This window comes from Pectinophora gossypiella, chromosome 14 (assembly GCF_024362695.1).
Source record: "Pectinophora gossypiella chromosome 14, ilPecGoss1.1, whole genome shotgun sequence".
NCBI classification, from domain to species: Eukaryota; Metazoa; Arthropoda; class Insecta; order Lepidoptera; family Gelechiidae; genus Pectinophora; species Pectinophora gossypiella.
The window spans coordinates 9,077,305-9,094,953 of NC_065417.1; the positions used below are offsets into that span (position 1 = coordinate 9,077,305).

The 17,649-nt window shown below is 38.1% G+C and overlaps 1 protein-coding gene across 1 annotated transcript; it reads left to right on the forward strand.

The window, feature by feature from the left end:
* Positions 1-15,732: 15,732 nt before the first annotated feature.
* LOC126372886 (uncharacterized) lies at positions 15,733-17,424 on the forward strand. The gene is made up of 2 exons (XM_050018817.1): positions 15,733-16,290; positions 16,966-17,424. The coding sequence occupies exons 1-2, from the start codon at positions 15,762-15,764 to the stop codon at positions 17,082-17,084; spliced, it is 648 nt and encodes a 215-aa protein (XP_049874774.1). The 5' UTR covers positions 15,733-15,761; the 3' UTR covers positions 17,085-17,424.
* Positions 17,425-17,649: the final 225 nt, after the last annotated feature.

Here is a 17,649-nt window from a genome sequence, read left to right on the forward strand (position 1 = left end):
TAAAATAACGGAATTGTGTGAAGTAAAGTAATTTATATTGCGTACTATTAGTACTATTCCATAATGCGCCGTGGTAACTTATTTGGTAGAACGCTTGCCTCTCACTTTGTGGTCGCAGGTTCGAATCCAGCACAGACCTAAACCAATGATTGTCGAATTTGTTTTCGAATTCATGTTTGGATCATAAATGATTACACACCGTGAGGAAACCCACATTCCCGAGAAATGCTTATCCGGAGATATGTGACCTAACCTGTATCGGGCTGGTGTACCCTTCGCGGGATGGAAGGTCAGACAAAGCAGTCGCTTCTGTAAAAAACCGGACCTGTCACATCCTCACGTTTAGTAAGCGTAAATATAATTAATAACTCCTTGCAGTATGTAATTACATACTGCAAGGAGTAAAATTTTACGTAATATTGTCTAATACGTAATTTAAAACGAGAAACTAAAACTTAAATGGAAAGAACATCAAAATAAGTACCTACTAAAATAGGCACCCACATACCTGTATTCAAAATTTTTCAAGTAACTGGTGGCCGATAAATAGCGTATACCTACGCAAAAAATATGATTAAGTACAAAATTGTACAGTCATTCGAAAAAGAAGGTCCTTTCTAAACTACTTGTATGACAAATAGGATAATAACCATATTATTTATATAAAAAAGATAGTTTTTAATATAAGTTAGTAAGAGAATAGCCCGACTCGCGGTCGACCGCCCGACATCGCGTCCCAAGCCGAATGTTTTTAAGAATATTGCAAATGTCTCGTACAAACGCTGACTGCGATCGATGTTAAAGGATTGCCTACCCTTTTAGTTCACGTGGGTGTGGTATTCTCAATCTTAAAATTTCCTTTTTTAAAAGCTATCGGAAAAGAAAGTAATTTAATCCCTTTTCTTCGTCGATTTATTGCTTTCTTTAAGTAAAATTCTAAAGCATTTTTCTTGCTCTTAGCAAAGGCAACATTCTATGGAGTTTTAAAATAGTGCATCTGTGAAACGCATCCTTATTGAGTTTCCGCGATCTTCATTTTTAGTTATTCAACTTTATTATATGGTACGTAAAACGATTTTTATTTTAAGAATGTATTTATTTTGAAGTAGAAAGCCGTTGTTTTAGAATAATAATGCTTTAAGCTTTAATGTAAGGAGTCTAAACACAAAAAAAATTGCAGCTACAAACGTCTTGCGTTTACCGTTACCACATCATTATATTCATATATACTATCCTTTCTCCTTTTCCTTCATCTCCCTAGCATTATCCCGTTTTTCACAGGGTCCACTTACCTAACCTGAAGATTTGTTCTTTCTCCTTTTTCTTACTTCTCTTTTTTCTTTCTTAATCTTTGTTGTTTGTTTGACACAATTGTTGACAAATACTTTTATCACACACTCTCAGATATAAACAATACTCAATACAAGTAACCGCAAACAATACTAATGACAGCATAACTCCAAATTAATTCAGGATTAAAGGGCGTTACATCGCAAAATCCTATTTCACTTCAAAGACCACTCCAAAATTCCGGGGTCGACCGTTGCCTTGTTCTCACAATTTGTAATTAATACAACTCTCGGAAATATCTGCGTACTCCATCAAACTTGAACAAAGCAATCAAAAGGTACTACGAATTAAACTGTGCAAATTCAAACTCGAATTCCACGAATTCCTCGTGCAAGTGCCAAAATTACGGAGGGATTGAACCGAATTGCGAATTCTCTAAAGCGATTAAAGCGCTAACGGAAATGCTTAGTTTCTTTTTTACGTGACTTATTGTAGATTTGCCGCAAATAGCATTAGCTTCTTGACCGGAGGAAAAGCTTAGTAGATAATAAATGTATAATTGATTGTTCTTTTTTCTCTGAGGCATACCGCTTGTATCCTAAAACCTGTGTTATTTCAAATGTTATATGATTTAAAATGGTGAAATTTCTGGTGTTAAGGGATTGACAAAAGCCAAGGTTAGGAAATGATTGAGACAATGTGAAGCTTCGATAAGTGCGTTATCCTCAACGTCGTGTGACCAGTTCTATCCGTCTACAATTTTCAAGTGTATCTACGCTTGTTTCTACATTTGAAATTTGATTATGGGATCAAGTACTAAAACCGCTGAATCGCCCCGAGTGCGAAACGTGCCTTTTAACCCTTCTTGTCATTTGGCGAACAAATTAATCATCATCATTTACATGCAGAACCAGTAGCCAGATTTGTTTCTGCGATTATGTCACCCTTCACCCTTGTTAGGGGTAGAACAGATTTAAAGAGCTGTTTTAATATTGTGAAGGCGTAATTAAAGCTGCAAATTCAGATGCAAGACGTCATTGTCCGGATTTCACCGGTTTCGTCTGGTTTTTAATGGCGCGTGGAAAATTTGTAATGGAATTTAAAATGGGTATTGTCTGGGGTAAATCCGTTAAGGTAGTTATTGTCTAAGATGATAAAATAGATATACTTAAACTTGATTTTAGGTATTATTCGAGATTTGTTTGATACGAAGTTAATGTTCGATTTTAATTAAATTTTTGTCTGTTATTTAAGAAATATTTCTATGCTTTTTCAAATACATTTTTCCAAGGTTTGTCACTGTCCATCAATTTACACAAATGAAGAGAAGAAATTAAAAATACTTAGGTACTTTAAAAGTTTTTACTTTAAAAACTAATTTTCTGAAACAATATTATTGATGCTGAAGGTTAGTTGATAATAGGCCAAACCCGGTTGAAAATACTAAATAAATTGTTCAAACAAATGTCTCTGAAAATAAATAAAGGTCTTCTCCACGTCATTTTTGTCATGTCAAGCTGTATCGCGTAACCTATGGGCAGTTGCAATTATTGCGTTCATTTAGATTTTAGCACAAGCGGCCGAAGGGTTGAACCGAGGGTCCACTGCCCGCTCTTATAGAAAATTAGTTGTGCTTATAATGAATTTATTTTGCATGGAGGACCAGAGGTAATAGGCAGAACATGAATTATTCAGTTTGGAAATATCTACGAGTACCTACTCTTTGCAGTTTTAGTTAGTTGAAAGCTTATTTCTTCAAAATGAAATGTATCTTATATTTTAACACAATATTGATTATTTTGTAGAGCAATTACGTTGTTTATCCATAAAGCTGTTTAACGTGTTACGTTTTCTATAATTAGTATTTGTAATCGTTCTAAGTTGTTATGACTCATACTTATTAAAGGACAAGAGGTATAACTACTTACTTCAAAACCTATACTTCTCATCAAAAACATCGAAGCACTTCCGAATTTTTGTCCAGAAATACGAGTTCAATTTAAATTGGGAACATTAACTTTTAGAATTAAAAACCATAGGTATAGTTAACTGACTTTTTTTATCAAATAGGTACTACATACACTTACGAGGTATTTCGATATTTTTGATAACAAATACTTATATGTGACAAAATGTCCTTATTAAATCAACCTAAGGGTTTTTTTTTTAATTAAAATAAGCGACAGACTATAAATAAGTAGTATAGTAACAAGAATACAATGTATTAATAACGGCTATTTCTAGTATAGTGGCGGCAACATAGGAGACAAAGGGTTATATTATGAAGGGTGGTACGTGTTAGATGTGTTTCGTGATATGTTATACTTAGAAATGGTCGCGCGATGAGCGCCGGCGCATATGCGACTCTAGTTTAGGGGCGACACACACTACACAATACAAAACAGTCCATCTCTTCTATTGTTTCGCCACTCTGAAAGAAAGAGAGAGAGAAGTATGTTGGCTCAACTATGACTGATGTCAAACATAGAGAAGCCCTAATTGCAGTAGCAACTGAAAAGCAACGCAATGAGTCAGTTTCGAATCAGTTGGGACTACCACACTGGCCTACTAGGTGCTTTTTACTGCTAAAACACAACACATCAGATGTAAAAAAAAGAATAATAAGAATAATATATTTTCTAGAAATTATCTGATCCGGGATGCGTGTATGGAACGATTGATGTATATGAAGGAAGCAAGAGAGTCATGTCCGGATTAAAACAAATGGAATTCCGCAGTCTCTGCTTACCCGTTAGGAAATGCGTGAGTTTATGTATCTATGTATGTAAATTAGCTGACCGCACATTTAAATAAAGCATAACATGACACAAGCTCACGGTAGTCAGAAGTACATCCATCACAAGATGAACTAAGTACCCTCACTGAGCTTTAAAAAAGAACGGTATAAAAATAATAATTTGAACACAGCGATAATATTTTGACCTCTGCCACCAACCTAATTTAACGTTCCACTGTCCGTCATACAATCAAAGCCAAAAAACATCGTCTAGTTCGTTAAAACTGGTGCACGTGCTCCTCATAGCACGAACTATTACTGCAGTTAGATAAACATCGGCTTAATTTTACAAGAAACGTGTAAACCTTTGTGAAGTTTAGTTAGCGACGACGTAACTACCTCTTTAATATTAGCGGCACGCCCGCTACCGGTTGAACAGACGTTTGTGAACCCTGCTACGTTTAATTGTTACGACTGCTTATCGTAGATATTATCTGTGCCTTCATGGGAACAAGGTTTCCGCGGACGGTAGGGTTGGGATGCGCTTTTAAACGTTAGGGTAGTCATAGGCATAGAATAATCAATAATACTACGTATAGAACAGTGAACCTGCAATAGGATTACGAAAGCAGTATATAAAGCGAAGGTTGGTGGTAGGGCTGGCAGAGGAAAACCTGGAAGAACGTACATTGACCAAATTGGAGATGTCATTAGATCAGTAAGATCTACTCTGAACCGGCGTGCTTGTATGAAGCGATTGATGAATGTGAAGGAAGCAAGAGAAGTATGTCAGGATCAAAGCAAAAGAAATTCCATAGTCTGCTTGGCCCGGGAAATATGCGTGAATTTATGTATGTATGTGTGAACGGCTCTCTGCCCCAGTACCAGCTACCAATTCTTATCGGATGCCGACCGTTACTTTAGTCTTAAATCTAAGGCATAAGGGGTAAGGGGCATAGCGCGCAGACTGTTTCTTGCCTGTATGGCTCGCATTTACGCGTACAGTCATGAGCAATATAATGTATCCACTTTAGGACTCTGTCGCACTAACATATTTGACATTTAGTGAGACTTTCAGTTCTATTTGTCAAAAAAGTTAATGTGACATGGTACCAAAGTTTATACATATTAATGCTCGTACACACGGTAAAAAATATTTTTTTGTATACAGTGTCCGGGTTGTAACAAACGCAGGCCATCCATAGGTTCCAACTTTTCTGACGTGACTACATTGAGGGGCAGATCAAGCGGTCAAATAAAACACAGCCATATAGAGGTATAAAAGATTTCACGTATTATATTTGCTTAAACGCGCCCTACTTTACGCATAATATATTTTTGATTCGACATCGAGTTATGAAAACTAGCACCTGTAGGTACACCAATAAAACACGCCCTAAAAACTCCAGGTGAAAGCCAAAGAGAAGAGGTTATAAACTGAGAGATTTCGGCAACCACGTAACCTTGAAATCTCAATTTCATAGGCAAGAGAGAAAGAATAGCCTATAATCGATACGACTGTATGAATGGTAACCCTAATTCCGCCACCACACGGTACTTTTGCCGGAAAGTTTTGTTTTCTTAGTAATGAATGAGATAATATTGCGATGATTGTGTGTTCTTTGTCATTATAGTTTTTATTGTCCTTGTTAATGTTTACACGAATAGCTCTAATGACGTTTATAAGAGATAAGAGCTCGTCAAATGCGTGTGTTCTTGAGAATACGCTTTTGTTTTGGACTAGATAGAAGTTGAAGGTAACGTTAGATGACTACACAGCAGTAGTGATTTAACAGTATGTAAGTCATTACGTATAGCGTTTTTTTGTGTTTTATACTTTAATAGAGGAAACTGTATTGTCTTGGGGGACAAGAAAAGTGGTACATTACATACATATGGTGGTAACATAATGGACATTATTATATCTACGCAAAGGGTTGTAATAATTTGGAGGTTCAGTCTACCTTGTACATATATCTCTCCTAAGCGGTTTCGGGTACAGCGAATTGTTTATCATGGTAACTCCTTTGTTAGGGTTAGGAGCTATGCTGGATTGCTCTCAAGTGTGCCCTCATATGACTGCAATAGACAATCTTGTTAACAAAGTCTACCCTAATATTCATATATTCATATTCATATATTTATTTGTATTTATCATACATTGTCATTATTTGTCTATCATACATTATTAACATTAAGTTTAGTTGAACATCATTATTTTATAAAAAAAAAAAAAAACAATTTAAATTATATACTTAATTCAAGATATTTTGTGTAACAATAAGTAGTTAATATTTGATAAGAACTAGATCAGAACACTTCACTATTCATTCATCAATGAACTCCTTAACGCTATAGTAAGCTTTTCGTGTGAGTAGCACTTTTAATTTACCAATGAAACTTGCATCAGTAGGTACATCCTTCAGATCCTTCGGTAACTTATTGTAGATGCGTCATGTAAATAAGTCAAAAGTAAAGTAAATGAACTTACGTTTAGTAGAAAATCTAGTGAAAATCCTAGGACATTCCGTCACTAACACTTTACAATCATCCACTAATTTAAGAGCCAGATAATTGAATTTATTTTGACATTTATTATTTCGCATGCAATTTTTAAATTTTTATCAATTATTGCACGCCCGATTAGGTACATTTTAAGAACTTTCATTTTAATATGTTTTGACATCTTGTTAACCTACTACAATGGCGATAAATATATTTGACTTTGACTTTGATTTTTGGAAGGTTACGGTATTGTGACTAATATATATGACAAATACGGCGTACATAACTTATACAATTAAGGGTAAGTTGTATTTAAAAATTAAGTAAAATTAAAATTACACAGCAAACTTAAAAATTAGAAAAAAGTTAGGTAAGTATACTAATTACCATCTGTTGAGCTTTATATATAAGTAATCTAGAACTTTTCTCATAATATTATATATTCAGCGGATCACGAAACACATCAAGATCTAAGATTTTGTTACAAAAATAATTATATTCTTTGTATGATATTTTTAATAACAACACACGTTTATACGTTTTACGTTTACAATACAGGATCGTAAAATAACCTCATAATAAGGGAAAGCCATAACATAAATTACGTGCGATTTTGGTACTGGCTTATGACAATATAATACATACAATGAATTCCCCGAAATCCCCACTAAAATGTACAGCTAGTACAATGAAACAGAAGTTAAATTTGCGTATTCATAACCTTAGGTCGGGTTCTATTACACCGATACGAGACGATCATAGTTGCCAGCATAACTCTGATGCCATCTAGTGACATTACGCGCCGAATTTTCCTGTTGTGTCATCAGAATTTTTCAAATAAACAAAACAAAAATCCACCTTATCTGACCTGCAATATTGATTATAATTTGATATAAAACTGAAAATTATGACAGCCAATATAAAAAAAATACACAGTCAATGATTTTGTAACAGTTTTAAAAATTATTATATTGAGGTTATTATTGTAAAGACCTTGATAAAGATAGATGCAACAATTATGTTTTGGTGACGGCAGTAATCATGAAAACAAAAATACCTTATGATCATAAATATAATGTTATTTATCTAATAGGTTATAATTAAAGAAACAAAATACGCCAAAGCATATTTAATTTCAGAATTGATTTGAACATAGAGTGTTCGAAGCTTATTAAAAACAGGGAATGATGAAAATCGTCAATGTCGCCAGTGGGGTTGATATCAAGGACTTAAAGTTAACCTGTGGCATATAACCCATGCAAATTAAATTGACAACTCTTTTCAAGGAGGTTGTTATCCACTATGGTGTAGGTTTTTTCCGGGTTATTTAAGTTAGAACGATTTATTTGTAGAAACAGAAACGTGGCTAGGATCTCTTACGTGACTATCTAAGTGACAGCCAAAGTAATGAGTTGCGTCGGGGTTCCGCAGTCGGCGTATCCAGTGCCGTATTCATATTCATTAGGACGAAGGGCCCGCTTGATTGCACAAAGGGCCAACTAATTCGCTCCCGCGACTCTGCTCGTGATGACGTTAATTTATTTGGTCGCTAACAAGCGGTGAGTTTGACGGACAGTTGCCTATTTTGTAAATAATTAGTTTATTAGATACTTAGAACAGTCAAAAATATTTAATATACGGAGTACCTTGATGACTTGGTGGATATATCCTCTAATAAAATCAGGAAAGAAAAAACGGAAGTCTCGATTAAAGTCTCGAAATCTTACGAAAATGATTAATGAAAATCTCAAATATAAAATAATCGTCAGATTAAGCATGTTGTTTGAGCGTCGTTTTAATGAATGTTACGTTATTTATTATTTGTGGTAGCTTGTAATTGGCCTTTATTTACTACTAAGTGTAACATTGTGTGAATCACGCTGTAAGCTCCCCAAACAAAATAAAATAAAAATAAAAAAAATAAAATTATTACGTCTTAAGTCTTACATGTTACAGTCAGTGACAACGTAACGAAAACTTTGAGGGATGATTCAGACCATGATTCTGAGTTGATATCAAGTGGAAATTTTCATCGCAAAAGTAATATTGAATTGAAAATAAGTTAAAAAGACATGAATTTACACTCGATATTAACTTAGAATCATGGTCTGAATTATCCCCCTCAGTATTCATTACGATGTCACTAACGCCTGGATAACTAAACGACATTGTAAACTAATACGTGGATAATGTGGTTGATTGTACATGTACTTATGTGAAAATATCCTATACCTATTGATAACATATCATGTATATTTGTTTATTATCTCATGAAAATAAATAAATAAATATATTATGTATTTGACTGAAAATCGATTTCAAGCTAAAATCTGGGCGTACCGTCATTACATGAGTACCTACCTAATTTATAAATCTAACCTCACTCGCACACCACTGGAGTATGGCTTTTTTGAGTATGTCTAGTATGGCTTTGAAATAGACTACTCTGGGCGCCATCTCACTCGCGTCAGACAGAGTACTGCGGGGCGGAAGGCAACAGTGAAACCACTATTTTCCCTAAAAATGTAGCATGGAGATTGCTTCAACGACAAGAGCGTGGCTCTTAAATTAGTGAAATCTAACCCAACCGGACCAATTAAACAATGAACAATGAAAAGATGAACTAAGGTAAAACTAGTAGGTACCTATATAACGATACCTACATAATAAACTCGATACAATAGTGACTGCCTACCATTGTCGAATCAATAGAGGTTCGCGAACGGTTACGGGCGGGTCGAATAATTATTGAATTAGCATTTAAATGATTTCGGTAACCGTTCATTTGTAACTAATACAAATAGCGTGCATGAATAATACGCGTCCATGACGCACGAATACGTGCCGCTTCGCTACGACGAATATTTAATCACAAATTTTATTTTTCAAACTAAAAAGACATAATAAGTCAGTCACCTGTATCCTCGTTTAAAAAATAATGACGCATGTTTTGTATGCTGTTCTGATGCGCGATATTAAGCTACTGTCGTGAGAAATGTAAACATGAGAGTTGAAATAAATTGCTTTTCTACTACTTACCTACTTTAGTTTGGTGCTTCTGTCTGAGGTGGATTTTAAATGTTTTATGACTTTATTAATACTTACTCTAAAAGCCTCACACAAACTGTTGATATTTCAGGTTGATATTTAGAAAAATGAAAAGACTTGTTTTACGGAGAAATACGCGTAAACAGACTGAATGTCAGGTGGAAAGTATTGCCAACATAATTATTGACTAGCAGATTAGCCAACATTAAATAATTGCATTTTTGGTTCATTTTCATTTCATAATATTTTTGGAATCTTTCCAGAGTCGCCGTTCGGGTAGTCGCTGTCAATACCATAATTCAAAATTACTGTACTATTGAACAGGATGCCCAGTTCAGTACTATAAATTAGTAATTATGTTTCAATAATATAACATTTTATAAGTAATCGTCTCAATGCGTGGTAAGAATTAAGATCTGTCAAAGTATGTTAGCTAGTGTTTTGAGGTTTATGAGCATAGATGTATCAATGGATATTAGGTCGATCGATTCTTTTCTATCTACATTAACATACATAAACTCACGCCCGTAATATTTCATAGCATTAAATTTCTTTTCTTGTTAGCGAGTTCCTTTTTATCGCTACACTATGTATCGAAAAACGCAAATAAGCCTGTTCCTTTCAAATTATTATTGTAGCAAAGTGACTGTTTAACAGTGAGTCATGCGACTGTTTCATATAGGTTACTCAGCCGATTCATTAATAAGAAGTATCCCGGCCATTCTAGTCTTCGATATTTCATTAGGTACCTATATTGGCACATATAAATGACAATTGGAAACTCCAACGCTAATGACGTTAACGAACTCAATGCCTAGTTATAATCAAACAATGATATATACATTTCCAGGTCATTGGTTAGCCTATTTCTAGTGTTAGAAACATTGGCGTTTGTAGTTCGTTGTTATTTATTGAATAGTCCGTTGTTAGTAGTCCCTCAGCTGGGCCTTTCATTGGATAGATATTAAGATGGGGGTGGGGGGGTGGTGGGGAGGGGAATTTTAATTTTTTTAGGTCATCTGTTGTACTATCTAACTGAATATAATTGTTTATTTTTAATATTTATTTTAAGTGCAATAAACTAATACACCAATAAGGCAATAGCGTAAGTCCTTGTTGTGGTCTATGCTGATAAACTTTTTAATTTTTACATAATTATACATTATTTCGACGACAAGCGCTCGTCAATGTCCTAGAGAATCAAATATCAATGAATGATTGGTAATTAACTAATATAAATATTTAAATAACTTCAGGTACAACGTTTTAGGCTCGCTAGTTTACACGACACAGCCACAACAATAGCCAATAACAGCCTCCGTGGTCTTGTGGTTAGACCGTTGGGCTCACGATGTGGAGGTCCGGGTTCGATTCTCGATAGGGACATTATCGAAATCACTTTATGAGACTGTCCTTTGTTTGATAAGGTCATTGTAAGCTTGAATCACCTGATTGTCTGAAAAAGTAAGGTGATTTGCTTCGGAAGTCGTTAGTCCCGGGCTACTAGCTCAAAACACCCTACGCCCTAACACCCTACGGATTCAGTACAACAATGCATTCAGGATTCTACTGGGTTTACCGAGATTCTGTAGCGCATCAGGCATGTTTGCCGAGGCACACACAGATGGCTTTCATGCTATTGTGCGGAAGAGAGTTGCCTCAATAATGCGGCGTGTGCGCGGGAGCCCCAGTATAGTCCTGAAGGTGTTGTGTGACAGACCTGATTGCCCAATATGGGCATACTGGACGGACCTCCATATTATACCAGTCAAGCCGGGATATGGTGTCCGCCGGTAAAATCGGGTCTGATAAATTTATCATATTATTAGCAATTTTAAGTAATTGGGGTAGGGGTATGGTAGCCATTGCTATAAAAGGCGAGCGTTCTGACAAACAAGTTTCACTTCGTTCTTGGCTCTCCGATAGTACGCATCGTGTTCGACGAGTCCTGTGTGGTATCGTTATATTTTTCTTATATTTATTTAGTTACGTGTTATTCTGTTCCTAATTATGTGTCTTATTGTGTAATAAAATTCTTGATAAGTAAATTAATTTTGTTTTGTAAGATTTGTTTTTTTTAAATTAAATCCACTTCTGAAGCTTATATCAGAAGTGGGATTAGAACACACAAAATACACGCTCACAGGGTGGATATAACGCCTATCTATTTTGTTTTTCTTTATTTTGGAACAGAGTAACAGTTTTTAATTTTGAGGTTAACTTATTTACTTGCTTGTGTGAACTGCTCATTGTTTCTAAATATGTCTGGTCGTGAACGAGGCTCGCGAAGCAGGACCCGTCGGCACGATGAATATAGTAGGTCGCGCCATCGCTCGCGAACACGTACCCCACTGACGCCTGGCCGTAGGTCCCGCGATCGCTCGCGAAGCGTAGCTCGCAGGCGAGCTAATGGTAGGGCGCGAAACCGATCGCGTACGCCGGACGTACCATCGGATTTCAGGTTACTATCGTCAACTCTTAACGAGATCCTGTCACGTGTTAGTACATTAGAAAACAAAAACACCGCTATTCACTCCACCTCCGCGACCAATAATTTGCACTCCCAAATGATTCAAAACATTCCCAGGCGTTTGGCATCGCGACCTATCGATAGTAGCACCAGTGTTTTACTCGCGAGTACTCCTGCGCGAGCAACTACACCTCCGAATGTCACTGCAGAGCATAGTGTGATACATAGTGCAGAGCGCGACGTAAACAACACATTTTCGGTAGAATTACCCACCAGTAACGCGATCAATTCGATACCTGTTTCGCACAACTGCCAACCGAGCGAAGATTTGACATCTGTCAACACACCTGCACATGACTTAATCGAGGCTATAAAATCTTTAAAGTCTTCTCAGACGCATAATTATTTTGTATCGAGTTTTGATCCATCCATTCACAACTTAGATGACTGGTGTAAGGAGGTTGAACGAGCCAAGTTTTTAAACGGTTGGGATGACCATGAATGCTTATCTCGGGTGGCAAACTGCCTTAAAGGTGACGCGCGAACTTGGTTACATAACTGGGTATCGAATGATAGGTCTTGGCGCAGTTTCGTAACGGAATTTAAACCTTTATGTCCACGCAGGCTTGACTATGCAAATATATTGTTTGAAATAATGAACACTAACTCTGACAGATATGCGACGTACGCAGAGTACGCTAGACGAACTTTGTTACGTTTAAGAATAGTCAAGGGGCTGAGTGAGGAGCTAATGACAATGATTGTCATTCGCGGTATTACGGACCCACATATTAGGGCGGCAGCGTCTAACGCGAATCTAACAAATGATAATTTGGTGTCGTTTCTTTCTATATACGTTAAGCCTAGTCGACCTAAGCAGGACACGCGCATGGCTGCTATTAACAAAAAACGCCCTCATCCGGGTCAAACCAACAAAGCCTGTTATGCGTGTGGCCAGTTTGGGCATAAATCCTTTCAATGTCCTAAAAGGCTGAAGGGGCAATCTAATGGAGACGCTGGTCCATCCACAAGCACACCTTCTACTGACATCGTAAGTTGCACATTTTGCAAGAAGCCGGGTCACACTGAACAGACTTGCTTCGCTAAAGACAGATCAGGACAGCGTAATAAACGTAATGTTAACTTATGTACTGAACTGTCACATATTCATATCGATAATAATGACATTACTACAGCAGTCATACAAGGTGTTCCTGTGGACGTGCTAATCGACAGCGGGGCACTTAATGTTTCACTCATATCTTCCGACATTTTAAAACACTTTTCTTACACCTTGAATAATACGGATTGCACCATTAGAGGTATTGGTGGTCAAGATATAGTAGCCAACAAATATGTGACGCTTACAGTTGAATTTAAGGAGATTTCCATAGAGGCTGACTTTGTCGTAGTACCTTCAGAATATATGACTGCGCCTATCATTATCGGTACCGATATTTTAAACCGTGATGGTGTAACGTATGTTAGAACTAAAGATCGACAATATCTCACGCGATCACCTAAGGTCACTAAACATTTAAACTCGATCACGAGTGAAAAACCGACCATCAATACACCTCTTCAAGGTGAAGAATATAAGACGTTGACAGCGGTACTCGACGAATATTCCGATTACTTAATCGTAGGCACCGCGACCACCACAGTTAGGACAGGGAAGATGCACATTAATCTTACCGACGCTACCCCAGTTGCATATCGACCCTATAAGCTCTCCCATCAGGAAAAAATGAAAGTCCGTGAGATAATTAGGGATCTCAAAGAGAAAGGCATTATCAGGGAGTCCACGTCCCAATATTCGAGCCCAATAATATTGGTTAAGAAAAAGGACGGTTCAGACAGAATGTGCGTGGACTATCGCGCCTTGAATCGACTCACCATACGGGATAGGTACCCGTTGCCATTAATAGACGATCACATAGATCGTTTGGGAAAATTTAAATATTTCACCAGTCTCGACATGGCAACAGGGTTCCACCAAATCCCGTTAGATGAGGAGTCGATTCATAGGACGGGTTTCGTCACTCCGGAGGGACATTATGAATTTGTCAGGATGCCCTTCGGATTGACCAACTCACCGATAGTTTACCAGCGCATAATCAATGAAACACTACGTTCTTTCATTGACGCTGGAACGGTACTCGTTTATATAGATGATGTACTTCTTTTGAGCAATAGTATTAACGAGGGTATCGATTTGTTGCGGCGTGTCCTTAAGACACTAACGGATGCAGGTTTTTCTATTAACCTACGTAAATGTTCTTTTCTAACTACAGAGGTGGAATATTTAGGAAGGGTCATAACTATGGGTCAGGTCAAGCCGAGTCCCCGTAAGGTAGAAGCCTTAGTCAACGCCCCACCGCCTACAAATACCAAACAGGTTAGGCAATTTTTAGGGCTGGCCGGATATTTCAGGCGTTACATACAGGGTTACTCCACGAGAACAGCAGGTATATCGCGACTGCTAAAAAAGGATGTGCCTTTCGTATGGGGTCCGGAGCAGGAAAGAGTTCGGCAGGAAATAATTCGTTGCCTGACTAGCGAACCCATATTATCAATATTTGACCCTGAATTATTTACAGAAGTCCATACGGATGCGAGTAGCATCGGATACGGAGCCGTTCTATTACAGACCCATAAGAATGGTAAGAAGCGAGTTGTAGCTTACTTCAGTAAAAGTACACAAGGTGCGGAGAGTAGGTACCACTCTTATGAGCTGGAAACCTTGGCGGTCGTCAAGGCATTGCAGCACTTCCGTCATTACCTAATTGGTATTAAGTTCAAACTTGTCACAGACTGCAATGCGTTGAAGGCCACCGAAAGGAAGAAGGACCTACTCCCCCGCGTGGCTCGCTGGTGGGTCTATCTTCAGGACTTTTCATTCGAAATCGAATACAGGAAGGGCACAATGATGACTCATGCAGACTACTTGAGTCGCAACCCGGTAACAGTGAATGCTATTAATGCTTTAACCCGACCACGAAACTGGGCTCAAATAGCGCAGGCTGCCGACGAGGAAACTGAAGCACTCATTCAACAATTACAGGAGGGTCGTTTAGATTCAACAAGGTATGTTTACCAAACCATACCCTGTACTACCGATGTTCCTCGGTGGGTGAAGATTCTAGGCTACTTTGTTATATCCCCAAGGGCTACCGATTAAGTCTTTTGCGAATCTTCCATGATGAGCATGAACATGTCGGCGCAGACAAAACCGTAGACTTGATCCTGAGGCACTTTTGGTTCCCTGGACTTCGCCAATTCGTGGCCAAGTATATAGGTCACTGCTTGGTCTGTATTTCCATGAAGCGTGTTCCGAGAGCACCCCACCAACCAATTACATCTTGGCAAAAGCCTGACCTCCCATTTGAGACAATTCATGTTGACGCTTTAGGACCATTACCAATGTCCAACGACTATAAGTTTGTCTTACTAGTGGTCGATGCTTTTAGCAAATATTGTTTACTTTATCCTCTGAAACGTCAAGACACCGATGAACTCATTTCGGCGCTCTCTAATGCCGTATCACTATTTGGTGTCCCAAAGTTAATAGTGGCTGATCGTGGGCGGATGTTTGAGGCCAGTCGTTTCACGAAGTGGATTACCGACCAGGGTTGCGATATTCACCTAATAACTCCAGAGATGCACCAATCCAATGGTCAAGTGGAGCGCTACATCAGAACTGCTCTCAACATGATTCGCATCGAAGCCAATCATAAGGATATGTCGTGGTCTGATACATTGTGGAGGTTGCAGTTGGTCTTGAACATAACAAAACATAAGACTACGCAATCTTCTCCCATGAATTTGCTTATAGGTATTAACGGTGCCACCCCTGTCATACGTAACCTAGTCCGCGACTTGGCACTAGACAACTCCCCGCCTAATCGAGCAGCATGGCGTGAGTTGTGCCGATCGAGGGCCAGCGAACTGTTGGAGCGAAATCGTGAGCAGCAAGATAGACGACTAAACGAGAGACGCCGCCCAGCTCGTGTGTTCCAAGTTGGGGATCTTGTTTTTGCCATCAAATATTCACAATCGACGGGAAAGCTAGACCCTGGCATGAGGGGTCCTTACAAGATCATCAAGGTGCTACCTGGAGGACGATACGAGCTGAAGCTGCTGAGTGGCTCCTACGGAAAAACTACACAAGCAGCAGCCGAGTTCCTGGTACTGTGGCGCGGAGAGTGGTGCCCTGAGTCGTGCGCCGCTTTCTTTGAAAGTAAGCATTTTACCTTACTTTGTTAATGCGAGACTATAAGTTGTGATTCCGTTTGTCATACCCCACCTTAGGTTACTTGCCCCTTTTCCATAAAATTTTAAAGGCCAATCTTCCTCTCTGTGACTTCACCCTTTCCCCTACAAAGAGGTACTAAGACCGTTTAGACTGACTGACTGACCATAGCTAACACTTTAATGACAAAATGAATTACGATACCGTCTTGCAAGAGCAAAGATAAGCTAATGCGTGGAAGGAAGGAGCTATAACATCACCAGTAAGGACATGCGATTCAGGGAGGCCTCTGTCCTCTACTCGTGAAGGCTCAATATGCAATTGATCTAAAACATCTGATCTGATGAGTATGTGCACATAAATGACGTTATTTAGAACTTACTGTCTTTAGACATGCGATTCAGAGGAGGCCTCTGTCTAAACAGTGTGATGAGCTCAAGACTATGTTCTTGTCTCACTGGGGTAAGCGATTCAGAGATGCCTCTGCCCATGGATCCAGTAGTAGACGATTCAGGGAGGTCTACATATTACTGTTGTGTGAAGTATGCGAATATGTGTATTGATGAATGACTGTTGTGAGGAAATGACAGAGTGAAAGAACGAGGCGCAAACTTTATGCTTTATAAAACTTCGAAACATAGATAAATTTGGGTTATGTTTCAGATAATGTCGAGGATGTGGAAAATTCGGGTGCTGAAACATCGCAAGCACCCAGGCCTGTGACACCTTTACCAGATGCTGAGGAGACCATTGGCAGCGAAGGAACGACGTTGGATGATTAGAGATCAATTAGAAAGTGCAGTCGAGGACGATGCATAGTCAGGAGAAGCCGTATTAGCAATTTTAAGTAATTGGGGTAGGGGTATGGTAGCCATTGCTATAAAAGGCGAGCGTTCTGACAAACAAGTTTCACTTCGTTCTTGGCTCTCCGATAGTACGCATCGTGTTCGACGAGTCCTGTGTGGTATCGTTATATTTTTCTTATATTTATTTAGTTACGTGTTATTCTGTTCCTAATTATGTGTCTTATTGTGTAATAAAATTCTTGATAAGTAAATTAATTTTGTTTTGTAAGATTTGTTTTTTTTAAATTAAATCCACTTCTGAAGCTTATAATATTTTATTTTTGTTGCTTTTGTTTGTTTTATGTACCTGTTACTAACATTAGGTTTAAGTTACTTTGTACTTACTAACATCTATGGATTTCAAATCCGAAATAAATTATTATTCATTCATTCATTCAAAACACCTTCACCAACCCGGAGCAGAGTGGTGGAGTATGCTCCATATCCCCTGCGGTTGATTGAGGGGAGGCTTGTGCCCAGCAGTGGGACGTGTACAGGCTGT

Bases quoted from the DNA above. Each gene is read 5' to 3' on its own strand.
- LOC126372886 (XM_050018817.1), top strand. From the start codon at position 15,762: ATGATTCGCATCGAAGCCAATCATAAGGATATGTCGTGGTCTGATACA. The intron at 16,291-16,965 runs GTAAGCATTTTA...GTTATGTTTCAG, and splicing joins GTGCGCCGCTTTCTTTGAAA to ATAATGTCGAGGATGTGGAA.